We start from the raw sequence: 17,522 nt of genomic DNA on the forward strand, positions 1-17,522 counted from the left end.
GACAGAGGGCTTTCTATTTTTGTTCCTTAAGAAATCGTTAACTAAACTACATATCCTTTTCCCCTGAAGTGAATAATAATAATAAAATATTTTCACTCATTCCTTTCTTGATGTCTGCTCAATACTTCTTTGTGGAAATTAAAAAACAAAAAGAAGCCCATGGAACCCATTAGGATATGTTGCCATTGGCTGCCTGATGGAGGGCTGTTAGTGGCAGGGTGTGAGGCTTCCCTTCTTTGGTTACTTCAGTTCTTTAATCTGCTGTTTTTCTGGGACAATCTTTAAGTAAGGGCACTTGCTTATTAACAATTTTAGTGGATATTAAAATGACTGGACAAATAGCCTTATATATTTTTTTGTAATATGGGCTTTTATACCTTGGCGGCATAAATTTTATTTTTGTGTCAATTTGCTCTGGCCTCTTTTCCTTAATTCAAGGGACAAAAAAGGCAGACCTGCTGCTGTAATTTTGGTTGGTACATTTCCAGAGACAATTGAAAATGCTTTTAAAGCATATTACATTCTAGAATTGCTTATAGCTGGAAAAAATTCCTGCAAAACATAGGCAAACATGTGACACGTTGCATCCTTACCTTACGTACTATACCATTGCTAAGGAGTCTGTTGTTAGTTTTAATATTCCCATCAGGAGAAACCAAAACTGCCTGGGTGAGTCCTTACTGTTCTGATTCAGTAAGAGATTTGGTTAAAGTGGATGCCCTTAGATTCAGAAACCTGACAATAAATGAGAGATGTAGGAAAGAATAAAACAATGTTAAAAATCCTCTCTCCATATAGGAAAATAAAAAAGAAGTCAACTATTTCACTGTGTATATTGATATATCTCTTCCATTTTTAAAATGCTATGATTCTGACCTTCAAGTGTGTCTCTTCGTTTTGCTGAGCAAAATTCAAAGCCAGTTAGGTTCAGGTTCAAAAGAAAAGAAGGAAGACATTTCAAGGTCAATATAAGAAGATTCATAGCAGTTATCTTCATTCATTTGTTTTATCTATAGCACCTCATACTTGGTAGTAATAGCTACATCCTTAATTAGTTAAGTACTTCTGCCTGCTAAAAATGAGATTCCTGCCTTCAAAGGGTCTTTCATCTGAGAAACAGACACTGATGGTCATTTGCATTTTCTTTTGCCCTTGGTTTGTAATCTGGTATTAACCCTCGCAGCCTATCGGAAGTGGACATACGTCTGACACACGTGTGGTACTAATGGAGCAGATATTCATTCATCCAGCACGTATGTACTGAGCGCCTGTTTCGTGCAGTACTATTTTAAGCCTTGGAAATACAACAGTGAACAGAAAAGACAAAAATACCTCCTCTTATAGACCTTGCCTTATAATGGGAGAGACAGACAACAAATAAGTTAAATAATCAAACTATGCCAGATGGTGATTAAAAAAAAGGAAAAATAAAGTAGGGATAGGACGTGGAGTGTGGAGACAAAAGTATAGCATGGCCATGGAAGGCCTTACTGAGAAGGAAAAATTTGACAGAAGACCTAAAAGAAGTAAGAAATTGATCTGTAAGATATCTGGGGAAGAACATTCCAGAAACTGCTCTATGCAATTGTTAAATGCATCCTGCAAATAACAGTAAGGAGGCCAGCATGGGACCAGGGGAGTGGATAAGAGGCAGAGCTTCAGGAGATGAAGTCAGGTAATGAGAAGAAGGTATCAGGGCCTTAGAGGTCAGGCTAAGGACTTTGGCTTTTTTTGAGGGGGGTGGGGAGTCATTTGAGGGTTTGGAGAAGAGGAGTGGCCTCCGGCTTAGGTTTCAGTAAATCTCTGTAGCCAAGGAAGGCAGGGGCTGAGACTGGAAGCTGCGAGGATTGACCCATGGTGGGAGGGCAGTGGGGTAGTGAGAAGTTTATAATTCTCGGTACTTTTTGAAGACAGATCAGGCAGGATTTGTCAATGGTTGGCAGTGGGGTGAAAGAAAGAGAAGAGCCCAGATCTTTGGGGGTTTGTGATCTGAATAATTGGCAGGATGGCTGGCCATTAGCTGAGATGGGAATGACTGTAGGAGAAGCACACAAGTCATGAGCTCAGTTTGGGATCTGTTAAATTGAGACCTGTCAGACATCTGAGAAGACATGGGGGGAGAGGAGTTCAGTGAAGAACATTTGAGAGTCATCAGCATATAAATGATATTCACACCCAAGAGATGGATGAATGAGTGTAGGTAGAAAACTACAGAGGTCCAGAATTGAGCCCTGGGGTACACTAGCATTTAGAAACTGGGGGACATTGAGGACACAGAGGCAAAAGAGCCTGAGTGGACTTCACAGGAAGACTGGAAGAAAACTGGGCAACTGTGGTTTTCTGGTAGCCAAGTGAAGAAGGGTCCCAAGGGTGAGACCATGGTCTGAGTCAAATGCTATTAGGTCAAGTTAGTTGAAGGATGAGTGTTAACTGTTGGATTTAAAATGTAGATGTCACTGGCAATGATTTTAAAAGCAGTTTTAGTGGAGTGGCGAGAGTCAAAAGCTGATGGAATGGGTTCTAGAAAAAAATAAGAGAAGAAGAAAAATTTCTCAAGAATTTTGCTATAAAGGGAAGAAGAGAAATGGGACATATATGAAGGGCTTGGATGGGTGAGACCAGATGTTCTTAGAGAAGCAGAAGCAAAAGCCTATAAGTTGATGAGTGGACATGGCTACATCTTAGTGGGACCATTCCGGCTGCTGCATTGAGGAAAGGCTGAAAAAGCATTCTGTTATTCTGAGCCACCACTGGTGGCCACATTCCATGCTTTTATCCCATGCCAACTCGCAGATAACACCTGATATGGTATGTGGATGGATGCGTCAGCCAGAAGAGGGGTCACTGAGCTGAGAAGCAGAGCCAGAGCTCTGAAGACTTGGAGTAAGAGGCAGCATTGGGAGCACAGCACAGACAAGTACCAGAATGTTGCTGTTGGCGCTTTGCCAGGAATTCCTGCACAGAACTGACCCTAATGCCTTAGGAGCCAGAAGTGTTGAAGGGATAGTTCTGGGGTCCTGAATCCTCTGTTTCAAATTAAACATTAACCTTTGTTTTTCATACAACCACAGGATGCAAAGGCCACAATTTATTCCTAGGAGATGGAGAGGCCAGGTGATGGGGTCGTTGCTACATGGAGTAGAAAAAAACGCTGCATGCACAACAGCATCATCCTGCTGAAAAGCATGCACCTGCCAGCTTTCAGCGCTCTTGTTTCCTTTCATTCACTGCAGGTCAGGTTAAGGGGAAATTATTTTATTATGACACATCCCATTTGGAACTCCTGTGGCAATTCTTTCTCTACCCCCTTACTGTAATGCTTTCTCAGTAACTCAATCTCTGGTCAAGCAAGGCCTCTTTTGGCTTTATTAAACCACGGGACTCATTTGAACCTCACTCTATATAAACCTCTATGCTGACTTCCTCCCAGGAAGGGTGTTTTGAGGAAGACCAGGGGCTGTGTGTTCCCATTTTACCACAGTGCCCATGCCCTTGAAACATGGCATAGAAATAAAATTTCAAGAGAGTTTATCTGTTCCTGGAGTGCGATGGGGATCTCCCACCCTCCCGGAGAGGGGCTTAGGGTGAGAAGTACCCTGGGATCAGCCCATGCAGCAAAGGATGGGGTAGAGGAGAATTAAAGGAAATGATTGGAGGAAGCAGAATTTTGTTTGAAGGGGAATGTGAGTAAGCAAAACTACATAAATAAACAAGGATAAATGAAACATACTGTGATGAGAAACATAGACACCACAGGGTCAAGGAAACATTGGGATCACAGAGACTCTCGAAGTTTAACCACAGAACCTCCGCACTCTGCTCCCCCACGATCCTCCGAGGACTGTAACTCTCTCCTGCCCCTCATTATTATTGCTTTTTGACCAGCTCCCTGGGGCACTGGCAGGGTGAAGGGAAGGGTCTGGGCTAAGTGAGAGGTACCCCACTTCCACCTGTGCCCACCCTGGGTTTGGGAAGTGGAGGGCTGATGGAGGTGCAGCCACCCTCTGCAGTGGGAAAGCTGTCCGCGTGAGAACCCTTTCCCAGTGGACAGATTTGAAAAATGAATCAATTAGATTAAATTTGCAACTGAGGAATTAACTGTAATGCTGGTGTGTCATTTTTAGAATTTGCTTTTGTTCTGCGTGCAGGCAGTGGATGAAGCACAGCGTGCTGTCTTTTGTTTGTACAATGGTATTTCATGGTCTGTGCCCCTGTAGTTGAGATGTTACTGTCACATGTCAGTTGCACTGTTTACATGTGTTTTTTGGAACTTGTCCTTATTTCTTTTTTAGGCTTCATTTCCATTGTATTATAAGGCAAAACTACAATTTCTATTTCTTTGGCATGCTTACCACCAGGAAAGATACATTAGTTTTGCATCCAGAGTGCTGACTATTCAGCACATTGTTGAATGAAAGTTGTTAACCTTTGGGCAATGGTATATATAGAATGAAAGTATGAATTATACAGAGTAAACAGCTAATCTGATTTATTCACTTTAGAAAAAATGAATTAGAATTTAATTATAATAATGCTTTGCATTTAAACACACTTAGTGTATAAGCCATTTATTTTTTAAAAAAATGCTAAGCATTCTTACTGTATTCCCACATAGGCTAACTTCTTTGAATAAGTCAGAAAATATAAAATAATTCAGCTGTGTTATCTCCCCCAGACCTGAGACCCTATTATGTATGTGTAGGTTCTGTGGACAGTCCAGCCTCCTCCCTGTCCCAGAGACACCCCTGTGACTGTTACCCGTGGGCGGGCCCATGTAGAGAAGCACAGGCACAATGCCATGGGGCTCAAAGGAGGGAGAGAGCACGTCAGCTGGAAGAGTTGGCCCAGGCTTGGTGAAGGAGATGGTGTCCGGAACGGGCTTTGAAAGGTGCCTGGGCTTTCATCAGCTCTGGGTGGGGAGAAGTCGTTCTAGTCAGGTAAAGGTAAGAGCCTCTAAAAAGGCATGGAGGTTAGGGACTTGTCGCTAGGAGTTAAGGTAAATACGGGGACACAATCTCCCCTAGTCTGATTGGAAACATGGGTTTTAAAGTAGGAGTAAGCTGGGAGAAAATAATTTTCACAATAATAGCTGGCAAATGTGGGGTACCTTCTTCTCAGATGCCAGACATTCTATAAAGTGCTTTGCCTATGGAATCTCTTTCAACCTGGAGGAGATCAAGATTGTCTTCTAAGATTGTTGACGTCCTATCTCATTTCATATACCCGCAAAGCCCAGATTTCTTGAATGTTTAAGTTCTCAGCTGCTGCAAAATACTAATCCCATGTTAACTGTCTTGCAGATTCCATTGTGATTGGATTTTGGGTTGGTCTTGCAGTCTTCGTGATTTTCATGTTTTTTGTGCTGACTTTGCTGACCAAGACAGGAGCCCCACACCAAGAGTAAGTTTGGGCTGTTCCAAAATATCTGTTAAGCTCCACAAGGAACTGAAGAAACAGGAACAGTTACAGATAGCTGCCTGCCCCAAGTGTCTGTGGGTGGCATCTACCTTCCTCCTGGCCTCTTGCCTCTGGGGTATGTTTATAAGTGGATCCTTGTGAACCTGGGTTTTGGTCCTTTCATATAGCCCTAATGCTGATTCAGGCATGATTTTTATGATGAAAGACTTATTAAATAGAATGCATTTTCTCCTTAGTGCCAAAAGAATTTAGATGACTCACCAGACTAAAATCAGTGAATAAAGACAACAGCAAAGTAGGATGAAAACTAGTTTTAAAAAACATTTCAAGGAGTAGAGAAATAGTTGTTATCGAGTATTCGATTGAATTAATCATTGACAGTAAATAATGAGTTCAATGCTAGTTTCCTTGAAACTAGGATAAAAAAGGAAACATCAAAGATTATGTGATTCTCAGAGCAGAATAAAGAATATTTTTCTTGGGCTTTGGATTTCAGGAGGAAATTATTACATGAGGGTTTAAAGAACACTGAGTAACATCAGAAGGTAATTGTGCAATTGTGGCATCCAAAAATCTAGAAATGTTTTAGAGATTTTTTAAATTTCAACTCTTTTAAAAAAGGGGAAAAGAACATGTGTTGGAACCTTTGTAGTCAGCCCCAGCAGGCACAGGCAGCATGCTCACCTCAGGGAGTTAGAAGAGCATTTGATGAAGGGACTGTTGATACATTGTGACCAGGGAGAAGGAAGCCCCACAGGAGACAGGTCAGCAGCCCAGGGCTAGTGATCCTGGGGAGTAGCTACCACCCTGACCTGAGGGAGGCCTGACTGGGAGTCCTGCCAAGAAGGCAGCAGAGAGGAGCTGTGACCTTGGAGGGAGGGACACAGACACCCAGTGTGATCTCTCAGAAAGGGAGCCTCCAATCAATACCCACACCTCACTTTCCTCCCTCCCTCCCATCTCTCACCATTGCTCCCACCGGCTGAACACAACGCAACCAGCAACCAAAGCCTCCATCATAGTCTGGTTCCCTGGCGGAGAGCAGGACGGGGGAGGGTGGAAGGCACCTGGGGAGTAATGGACGAAACGTTCCATTAGCACAATTCCTAACCCTTTAAATTCAGTATCTCACTGAATGTGCACAGCCTGACAGCAGTGTTCTTTTTATTGCATTTCACCATATAGTCTCCAGTGCCTGTTGTTCAGTTTTTAGCCTGCACTTGAACTATAACAAATGTCTGGGTACAAGGAACAGTTCTGTCCATAACTCAGCTATTTCTAGACATCAGGGTCTGGAAAAAAATTAAACTCCTTTTACACAAAAGGAAAATACCATTTTATTGCAGCACCTGGAGACATAATGTTGGTAATCTGTGTAACAGTCACTGAAAAGGTGTGAACTTTCCCCTTTCTCCAAGTCCTCACAGACATTTGCACATGCCTTTGCTTCTGTTATATTGGTCCATGGGATTTGAAACTAGGATGTGGATTGCAATGGTAGTAAGAAAAGTACAAAACTCAGATTAGGGCACATCTCATTGAATGGTCAGGGAAGAATAGCACCGCATTAGCTTCCTTTTCCTCAGAGGGATGGATGCAGTTTTGCGATACAGTTATTGAGATGGACATGTTTGATGTAGGATGCAGGTGATTGTATAGATGGGGACCCTAGCCCAAAACAGAACATGACTTCCTGTGATGGTTAATCTTATGGGTCAAGTTGGCCAGGCCATGGTACCCAGATATTAGGTCAAACATTATCCCAGATGTTTCTGTGAAGGTGTGCATGTGTGTGTGTTTAGATGAGACTAACATTTAAATCAGTATTCTTTGAGTAAAGCAAATCATCCTCTATAATATGGGTGGTCCTCATCCAATCAGTTGAAGGCCTTCCTAGAAACAGACTAACCTGCCTTAAGCTAAAAGGAATTCTGGGATAAGACTGTTGCAGACTTGAACTGCAACTCTGCCCTGGGTCTGCAGCCTGCTGGCCTACCTGCAGCGTTTGGACTTGCCTGTCTCCACAATCCCATGGGCCATTTACTCAAAATAAATTTGTATCTCTCTCTATAGACAGATGAAGAAAGAAAGAGAGAGAGAGGAAGGAAGGAAGGAAGGAAGGAAGGAAGGAAGGAAGGAAGGAAGGAAGGAAGGAAGGATCTTTCACATGCACATCCTTTTGGTTCTTTGTTCTGTTTTTCTGGAGACACCTGACATGTCATGATGACCCCGAATGGCTGAGATTTGCATTTCCAGTCTTCCAGTCGGCAGTTCAGTTCTACTGCAAATGCTTTCTCATTTGCTGACAGTTCTGAATAATCTCAATCAAAGAACAGGGGTCATTGTAACTCTACATCTTTCAGTGAGTTTAAGGAGAAAGTCTTACCTTTTTTTTTTTACTTTTAATACAATAATGGATCAGCCCTCTGAGATACAGCCCTCTGCTTTTTGGAGTCTAGAGCAGCGTAAGATAAGGCATTTTGTCTCAGTTTATCAACAGAACACTGAAAGAAGCAGATATGCAGAAAAATCCCTCAGTGGATCAGTTAAAAAGGCTTTTTGATCTTAATTAATTTGACCTTTATTTGGCAGAAATTTTCTCTAAAATAGGTATTATTTCTTCCATCCAGCCAACTTTAATATAAAATAACCCATTTTAAGTTTGTGATATTTAGGCATGGAGGAAAGAATGATAAATCATTGAGAATGCTAATAAGGCCTTTTAAAGAATGTTTACCATATACTAGGGTCTACTAATCACTCGATATGTGTGTTCTTATGAAATCCTCATAGGAAGATGAGAAAAACCCTGTAAGTGTTCCCTCTTTACAGACAAGAAAAACGAGGCTGAGTCACTTGTCTGACGTTTCACAGGAAAAAGAAAAATGCTGTGGAGCCAGGCCAAAGCCTCTTTCACTCTGAAGCTCCTGTTAGTGACCACTTCAGTAGATGATCTTGTAATAATAATTTTTAATCTTCTTCTGTTGAGCCAAAGATATTAAAAAGCAATAAGGTTCATTTTCTTTTACCGCATATTGGACCGAGCATGAGCTCTGGAGTCAAAGATTTCCAGATTTACTTACTGAGATTTTGGCTGGATTCTTAACCTCGCTATGCTTGAGTTTCCTCATTTGTAAAAATAAAGTCATCCCTGCCTCCTAGGATCATGGTAAAAATTAAGTGAGCTAATGTCTAAGGAGCTATGGGCATACACTGGGATCACCATGGCACCCCGTGAAGATTAGTCCACCCCTTCGGTGCTGAGGGAAGTCTGGGTAAGGAGTAAGAGGGAGAAGAAACCCATCCTCCCATGGGACAGCCAGGGCCCAAGGACTCACGTAACATCTCTGCTTGTCAAAATGTTGCCTCATCTACCCCAACTTGAGTGTGGGTGTGTCTCCCAGTGAAACAGTAAGATGAATATAGACAATCTATGTAGAGAATCTCAGTGATGGACTGAAAGGACTGACATGTCTGAATTCTGATTGCTTTATATAAAGGCTGTCTGGTTAGCTTGTCATAAGAACAGTCACTTCATTAATTAGGATATCACGAATATGACTCCAATGTTCTGGTTAAGATACCTGACCAAGTCTGCAAGCTCAAAATGGATTAGTGGTGAATCTGCTATTGAATTCCATCTTTTTCCCCATGGAGGCATCTGGGAGGTTGAATGGCTCACCAGGGTCTCACCATTACTGACACGTGGGAAGGGCCTGTGTATCCCTTTTGCAGTGGTGAGACACCAGGATGGCGGAGACCACCCCCCCGCCCCCACTCCCTGTGTCCATAGCCACACACACACCACTCGTCGATTGTGTTATCTTCCATGCATAGCCAAGACTCTGCTTCAGAATCATGTTCAAAATGCTACTCCAGGCAGCCATCGGGAATCAATCACAGTTTACCTGAGAGAGAGCAAATATTTGCATCTCTTTGGATGGTGAAGAGTTGAAATCTATTCAACTGCACAGAACTAATGACATCATAATAAAACAGGCAAGTGTTTTTTCCTCAGGTTTCCAACTTGGGATCATATTAGGATAAGAACTTCTTCAATAGGAATCACTGACTTCTCAGTGGCTTCTGTTCAGGGAGAGAGCGTGCAATAGTTAAGACTAGGATATAAGACAGTAAGAAACCACTCTCCATATCTCAGGCTAGCACAACATGGGCTTACTTCTTACTCAAGCTACATGTCTGCCAAGGGCTGGGAAGGGGTGGACAGAAGCTTCTGCACATGCAGCTGCAGTATCTCCACCACTCAGCCTCTGGGGCTGCTGGGACAGAGAGGAGGAAGCCTGGAGATCTCACCTCTGCCCTTCTGTCCTTCATCCAGGAGGAGCACATCCCCTCCTCTCACAGATCATGAGTCAGAACTTGCCAGGGCCACCTGGCTGCCCAGGCTGGGCGGGCTCATCTTCTGCTCAGGTGAGGAGAACCAGATACTGGTACACACTAGTAAAAGACACCACTGAGGGGGAAGGCTGTTATAAAGCTGACATCACCTTTCTTAAAAGCTTTTAGGCCCAAGAAGCAGCATTAATGGGGATTATTTTCCCCATAGAATATGTGCTATTGTGTGGGGGGGAGTGAAACCCTCTTATCTGGATTCCTCATGGGCAGTGAAGATAGCAGAACCATTTCCCCTGCTTTCTCAGCTAAGGAGCCATTTACTCCCCATGCTGTCTTGTTAAAGCATTATGGCCCCATTATCATACATCTGCGGGAGAGAAAGAGTAGGAGGGAAGGCTTGGATTGCATTTTTATGTTGAGCATTTTGGACTTCTTTAAAAAATTATCAAACCCAAGACATCATGTACCTTAAATACCCTCTGCTGGTAGCTTTGCTAAGTGTACTTTGTCCAGGTGGGGAGGAGTGCAGGGCTGCTCATGACCCTCTAAAAGTGGAAATCACATTCTACCTTGTGTTGCAGTTTACCTGAATGTGGCACTGACTACAGGGTGTATACAATGCAGCTGAAACCTACTAGCAGGAGAGTGTCAGTGCTCAAGGTCTTTGTTAATGACCAAAGCTGCAGGAACGAGCTGGCAAGTGCAAATGGAGTGAGTGGTTCCCAAGGAAGCCCTGTCACTCCGAGAGGTCTACCCCCATCAACAGGTAGAAAATATGACTATGTTGTGAATCTGATTCAATGTATACACCTTTGTTCAGGAGTCACTTTTAATTCCTCATCAGTTAAGAGGTGTTCGCTCAGTGCACAGCTATGGGCTTGCTCAGGACAGTGCTGAGGGCTGCACTAAAGTCGTGGAGTTTTCCAGGGAGACTGACATCTTCCTGGAAGTCAGTATTACCAACTAAAGCAACCAAAAGTTACGTTCCACATACAACCCTCACTACATCTGCTCATTAAAGACATCTTTAAGAAAATGACAAGTCACAGAACAGGAGAAACTGTCTGCAACACATATACCTAACAAAAACTTGTATTCAGAATATATTACAAAGCTCAAAAGAGAATGTTTGCAATACATATGTCTGACAAAGTCCTTGTATATTCAGAATATATTACCAAATTTTTACAAATCAAAAACTAAAAACAACCCAATTTTTAAAATGGGCAAAGGACTCACATAGACACTTCACAAAAGAAGTTAAACCAATAGCCGATAAGGACATGGAGAGATGCTCAATGTTATTAGGCATCAGAGAAATGCACATTAAAACCACAGTGAAAAGCCATTTCACTCCCACGAGAATGGCTAACATTAAAAAGACTGACAACCCCAAATGTTGACAAGGATGTAGAACAACTCGAATTCTCATACACTGTGGTGAGAGTGTAAAAGGGCACAGCCACTTTGGAAAACTTCATGGTTTCTTATGAAGTTAAACACACATCTACTATATGACCCAGCAATTCTACTCTTAGGCATGTACTTAAGACCAACAAAAACATGTGTATGAAGAGACTTTTCAAGAATGTTCATTACACTTTTACTCACAACAGCCCCAAACTGGAAACAACCCAAATGCCCTTTAATGAGAGAATGAATAAACGAAGTATACTGTGTTTATACAATAGAATTATACTGAGCAGGAAAAAGAGGAATGATTGTTACATTCAACGATGTGGATGGATCTCAAACACGTGCTGACCAAAGGAATGTGTGATTGCATTTGTATGAATTTTAAGAACAGGCTAAACTAATCTGTGGTGAGAAAATTCAAAAAAGATTGCCTATAGGAAGTGGTAATGGTCTGGAAGTTCAGGAACAGGCAAAACAGCCCTGGCTGGTGTGGCTTAGTGGATTGAGTGCTGGCCTGAGAACCAAAAGGTCTCCAGTTCAATTCCTGGTCAGAGCACATGCCTGCCGCAGGCCAAGTGCCCCATTGGGGGCATTTGAGAGGCAACCAATCGATGTATCTCTTGCACATTGATGTTTTTCTCTCTCTTTCTCCCTCCCTTCCCTTTTCTCTAAAAATAAATAAAATCTTAAAAAAAAAAGAACAGGCAAAGCTATGCAACGGAAATGGAGATTAGAGCAGTATTATCTAAAGGGGGTGGAAAATGAATGAAAGGAACTTAATAGGATAAAGGAAATATTTTATATCTTAATTGAGGATGGTGGTTACATGGTGTAAATTAATAAAAACATGTTGACTTTGGTACTTAAGATCCATGGATTCCTGTATGTAAATTTCACCCAGTGGCAGGATGAATAGAAACTATTGACACATTGAAGCAAGTTGTGTCCATGATCACAGTTTTCACATACGAACACTTTAATTTATCAGTCAAGGAAAGAAAAGAGGAGTAAAAGCACAATCTGTTGAATATTTAATGTTTACCAGAGTCTAAGAGTACAAAAAATGAACTTTTCCTTTGTTCTCAGACAAGGAGAATCAGACAAGTTGCACTGCTCTCATCCCAAGAAATCATTGGGAAAAAGTTTGGGGGGAACAGGGAAGGCATCTCAGAGGCCTTGGCTCTGCCCCGAGGAGGGGCAAAACTCTCTTGGACTCCTGTGTCTTTGTTCTTCAACCAGGGTGCTTAATGGACCCACCCTGGCTGGGACTAACAGCACCCTGTGTTCCAGAGGAGCTGCTGCACACAGCTGGGTTTCTGGGTCTGCTTTCCCCTCAGCTGATGCTCCAGGCAGGCAGCAAAGCTATTACTCAGAGCTTCTTAGCCCCGCAACTGGAGAATGGTGCGGGCCCCAGGAATCTTAATCAGGCCTTTTCAAACATGTGAAGCCCTTCTTTTTTTGCCAGGTATTATTTAATTTATTTATTTATTTAGCCTCTTTATATGGGCGCTTTATTCCAATGGCTGGCAATCTGAGAAGATGGCAGGTTTGTACCCTAACAGACCGTGTTCTTCAAGTATTATATTAGCTTGTTAGGTCACAGGTTGCTGCGCACCGGTCTTTGTTCTCCAGCATCTTCTAAACCCGAGTGAAGTGGTCAGTACAGGAAGAAAATCACATGCTGATAGATGAGACCACTTAAATTCTTCTTAGAGCAGAAGTCATTCAGAATCTCTCTAAAGTGATTTTTCTTTAAATTCTGCACACATGACCCACTAAATGTTTGATGATTTGTAAATCAGTGATCTTCACATCACATTTGCTCAGTGGGCCAGGAGACTTGCTGACCAGGGTTTCTACTAAACAGAAAAACTTGGGCTTCTGCGAGGAATTCCGTGACCAATGTAATTGGTAATTCCTATGAACCAGATAATCACAGTAGGAGACAGGTCTGATCTAGAAGTCCCTTAGTGGGCTGGGTTACAAGAGCTTCTAGGGTTACTGACCTCTGAAATCCAGGTGATTCTGGACGACTTGGAGGTTTGCGTGTGTACATATACAGGGTCAGACTTTCTAGACCTGTAATGGAATCTGTGCCCCTCCCATCCCGTGGGATTTGGTCAGCAGCACTTTATCCTGCGTGATGGGGCTGGAAGGAAGAGAGTTAAGAACTGAAATCAAGATAGTCACACTCTTGGTGAACACAGCCTACATTTTGTTAGGTTCTATCTGGATTTGAAAACATGTTCAGAAATAATTCTCACCCTTAAGGAGTCACCACTTGTATGCGAGCAACTTTTCTATAAATCTGGAAAGAAGGGATTAAAGTCCATGGGATATAAGGGTACTCAACTTACCCATGCTCTTTCTTTCGTGTACTTGTAGGAATAGTGGGGAGTTATGTTATTCATTGATTTATTATCATTAAATTGCTAATTTGTTCCACATCAACTGCAACAAGGGATTAGGAACCTGGGTTTTATTCCCACTCCTATCGCTAACTGGTTGTGTGACTCAGGTGGGCAGGCTGACTGCTCCTTGTCTTAGCTTATGGGTTTGTGGAGTTGCCCTGAGTGACTGCACTGGTCAGTTTTGAGATCTGAATGAGATAAAGGGACACAACAGTGCTTTGACAAATGTGAAACACACCTTTGTGAGATATTGTCATCACTCAGGCCTGCCTGATGTAGGTCAGTGTGTCTACATTTGAGCATGAATAGTGATCCTGGAGGATTCTATGAAAATACAGATTACTAGGGCCTACCTCCAGAGATTCTGAGGGTCTACCACTCAGGATTCTGCATTTTAAGAAGTAGTTGAAGTTATTCTGATGCAGATGATCCAAGAGCCCCACTGAGAATCAGAAGATTCCTCAGCAAGGTGTCTCTTTCCAGGAAGGTCCCTGGGCCCTCCTCTTGGGGCTTCTGCCTTGGGTTTATTTGTGCATGTTCATAAGTGATGTCTCTCAGTTCTGGTGTTTGCACACTCTGTACAGGACTTTGCACTCAGTATGTGCTCAGGGGAAATATGCGGGCCTGCCCTAAATGTCGGAAACCATGGTTCTGCAGTGGGATGAGCTGGAGTGTAAGCAATCTTTCTTTCCCTTTTCTTTATAGCAACACAGAGTCTTTGGAGAAGAGATTCAGAATGAACAGCTTTGTGTCAGACTTTGGAAGACCTCTGGAACCAGGTAAAGTGTTTTCTCAACAGGGCAATGAGGAATCCAGGTCTCTCTTTCACTGCTACATCAATGAAGTGGAACACTTGGAAAAGGCCAAAGCTTGTCCGCAGACCACAGCCCTCAACAGTGATGTTCAGCTCCAGGAAGGCATCAGAAGCAGTGGGCCGCCAGAGGAGGAGCTGAACAGGCTCATGAAATTTGACATCCCCAACTTTGTGAACACGGACCAAAACTCCTCCTTTGGGGATGATGATCTTCTGATTTCAGAACCACCTGTTGTTCTAGAAAATAAGCCAGTTTCCCAGACCTTACACAAGGACCTGGATTGAGAAACCTGCTCCATAGTATGTCTTCCTGAAGACACTGGGGTGTGTTTGTGTAGCAAGAAATCTTCATTCACCAAAATCGTGTATGTGCACGCGTGTGTGAGGGAGACAGAGAAACAGACAGAGAGACAGGAAGACAAAGAGAGAAAAAAGCTCCCTCTGAAGAGAGCTGATTAAGCTGAGTTTTTATGCTTTTAAACATATTTGAGGCTTTGGGGGGAATAAAGTATTTACACTGTCCCATCTTTCTTGGTGAGAAATCTGGCCACATACCCAGTGTCATCGTTCTCGAATGGGGGTTATCATTCTGTGTCCCATCCTCTACCTCTGGTCCCATCCTCTGGCCCTGCCTGTACCATGCTTTACCTTCGTTTTACTTCTCTGGGTTTTTACATTTTTTCCTGTAAGACGAGGAGTCGGGAGCAGATGATCCATTCTTAATTTTGTGAATTAATGACGTTGTATCCAGACAAGGTTGGGGTAGACACAAAGCTGTATAAACCAGGGCCCTGGCTCCTGTTTCTTACTGTAGGACCCCCAAATATCTATACTTTCCACTCAACCCTTCACTGACTCAGCATTCTCCAGGGGCCCGAGTGTCCACCAGGGTGTCAGGACCCTCATTGTGCACGTCACTGTGGGCGGCATTTCTGTTGGTTGTGCTCAGACAGCTCTTCTGAGGACCTCTGCTACCCGTGTGCAAACCTGGGGACTCTCCTGCACCCCCATCCTGGAGTGAGTATCAGTCTGTGCTATATCTGACGGTACTCCTGCCCCCAGGAAACAGAAGGGTGGTTATCAGCTAAGTCAGGGAGGTGACTTGTGTGTTTTTCTGTGTCTGGTCACACTTGTGCTATTGGCCACTGACCAAGTGAAGTGTTACTTGCAATGCTGTCTACTTGGCAAATGTGTAGGTTACAGTCACCTAGGTAGTATGTGGCTTTGAGCTGAGATGGTGAATGGGTTGTAAATAGGCCACCAACAGTTGTTCATGTTGGCCTGGTACAACAGGGTAAAGCCTGCACACTGGTATCAGAAGTAATTTGGTTTTGCACACTCAGGTTGCACACATGGCCCGCTGCTAATATCTGGGTGGCATTGTTATTATGATTTTGTTCACCACCTGTCTTGCTTTCGCTAAAAATAAATGTATTTGATTGTGCAAGAATTTTCTCTGGTTCTTTGTTTTCACACATTCAGTTTAATTTTCTTCTTAAAACTATTCCTTGTTTATAATACCTCCTAACTTCTACCAGCTCTAGGGTTCCTAGTGGTCCAGCCATGTAACAGATTTCCTTTAGGAATTATGCCACCAAAAGAAATGCCTTTCCCATAATGTCTTTTGAGGAAAATATTCTGTAAATAACACTGTTTATTCTTTAAACAGAACAAGGAGTGAAATATTTTTTTGTAATTAAAACTGCTCTGACAAATTCTTGCAAATAGTTACTTGCTCTTTTTAATGGATATTTTCAGGAAAGAGAGCAAGAGTAGTGAAGAAGTGATTTTATTAACTTCTAATGTGAATATTATTAATAATTTACTTAACCAAATATAAATCATGGGCTATTTCTTGTTAAGATTAAAAGCTTTTTAAATGGTATTTGATTTAGAAGTGTATTTATTAGAAGGCTGAAGAATATTTAAAAGTTGGAAAAATACCCATGACTATCCCATCATTTTTATGAACTAAGTGTCAAGAACTGTGAAGGGTGTAGGATTTTACTGCTCTTGCATGCTAACAAGCTACCTGGCAGTTTCACGGATCTGACAGGGGACACAAGACTGACTCCTGGGTCAGGGAAAAGAGCTTGTTTGGTTACAGCACACCAGGCAGCATGTCGGTTCCTGAGCTCATTCCCTATTGCTGTTTGAACAAAAGACAACAAACTCTGTGGCTTAAAGCAACACAAATTTATTCTCTTCAAGTTCTGGAGTGCAGAAGTCCAAAATCAGTCTGAGTGGGCTGAAATCAAGGTGTCTCAGGGCTGTGTTTCCTCTAGAGTGTGTAGCGAGGAATCCACTTCCTTGCCTTAGCTCATGGCCCCGTATCACTGCAACTTCTGCTTCTACTTTACATCTCTGTCTTGTCCCTCTTACAAGGACCGCTGTAATTGACTGCATCGGATTACCCAGGATAACATCCCATGTCAAGATTCTCAACCACATCTGCAAAATGCCTTTCGCAGTGTAAGATAACATAGTCACAGGTTCTGGGGAGCAGGACACGGATAGGTTGGGGGGGACATTAGCCTAACACAGTCTTTCATTTGGTCCCAAAGATTCATGTTCACCCTGCATGCAAATACATTTTTCTCATCCCAAATCTTCCAAAGTCTCAACTATAGTATTGCCTCTAAGTCCAATATATGATATAAATCTCATCAGCTCAGAAGTCTAATCATCTAAGCCAGGTATGGGTGAGAGACCCTGTGTGTGACCCAACTTTGGGAAAAACTCCATCTGTGGACCTGTAAAACTAAAAAACAAAGTATCGTTTTCTAAATATCTGCTGTTCTTGGAGAAAACCCCCTGCAGACATACAAAGAACATTCAGATCCCACATAGACAGTGACCTTAGCCAGGAATCTTTTTTTTTTTTTCTCAACAATGTTAGAACAAAACACTGTTGAGCAAAACAACATTATTTGGAGAACTGAGTATCTATCTATGTTACAGGCGAGAGAACTAAGGCTCTGGGACATTTAGTATTTTGCAAAGCACAGAGCTAGTAAGTGGAAGACCAAGCTGGGTTTCAAGTAAATGATGAACCTGTGGAAGTTTTGAATGATTCCTTCTGTTGGTTAGCATTTCACTGGTATATG

The 17,522-nt window shown here is 42.5% G+C and overlaps 1 protein-coding gene across 1 annotated transcript in view; it reads left to right on the plus strand.

Moving 5' to 3' along the window:
- MRAP2 (melanocortin 2 receptor accessory protein 2) overlaps nucleotides 1-16,076 on the plus strand; it is a 36,910-nt gene extending 20,834 nt beyond the window's left edge. The window contains exons 3-4 of the mRNA XM_024576637.4: nucleotides 5,301-5,400; nucleotides 14,307-16,076. Of these exons, the coding sequence (XP_024432405.2) occupies nucleotides 5,301-5,400; nucleotides 14,307-14,700 (494 nt within the window). The 3' untranslated portion in view covers nucleotides 14,701-16,076. The remainder of the gene's footprint in view (nucleotides 1-5,300; nucleotides 5,401-14,306) is intronic.
- Nucleotides 16,077-17,522: the final 1,446 nt, after the last annotated feature.

Source organism: Desmodus rotundus, chromosome 11, assembly GCF_022682495.2.
Source record: "Desmodus rotundus isolate HL8 chromosome 11, HLdesRot8A.1, whole genome shotgun sequence".
Lineage (NCBI taxonomy): Eukaryota > Metazoa > Chordata > Mammalia > Chiroptera > Phyllostomidae > Desmodus > Desmodus rotundus.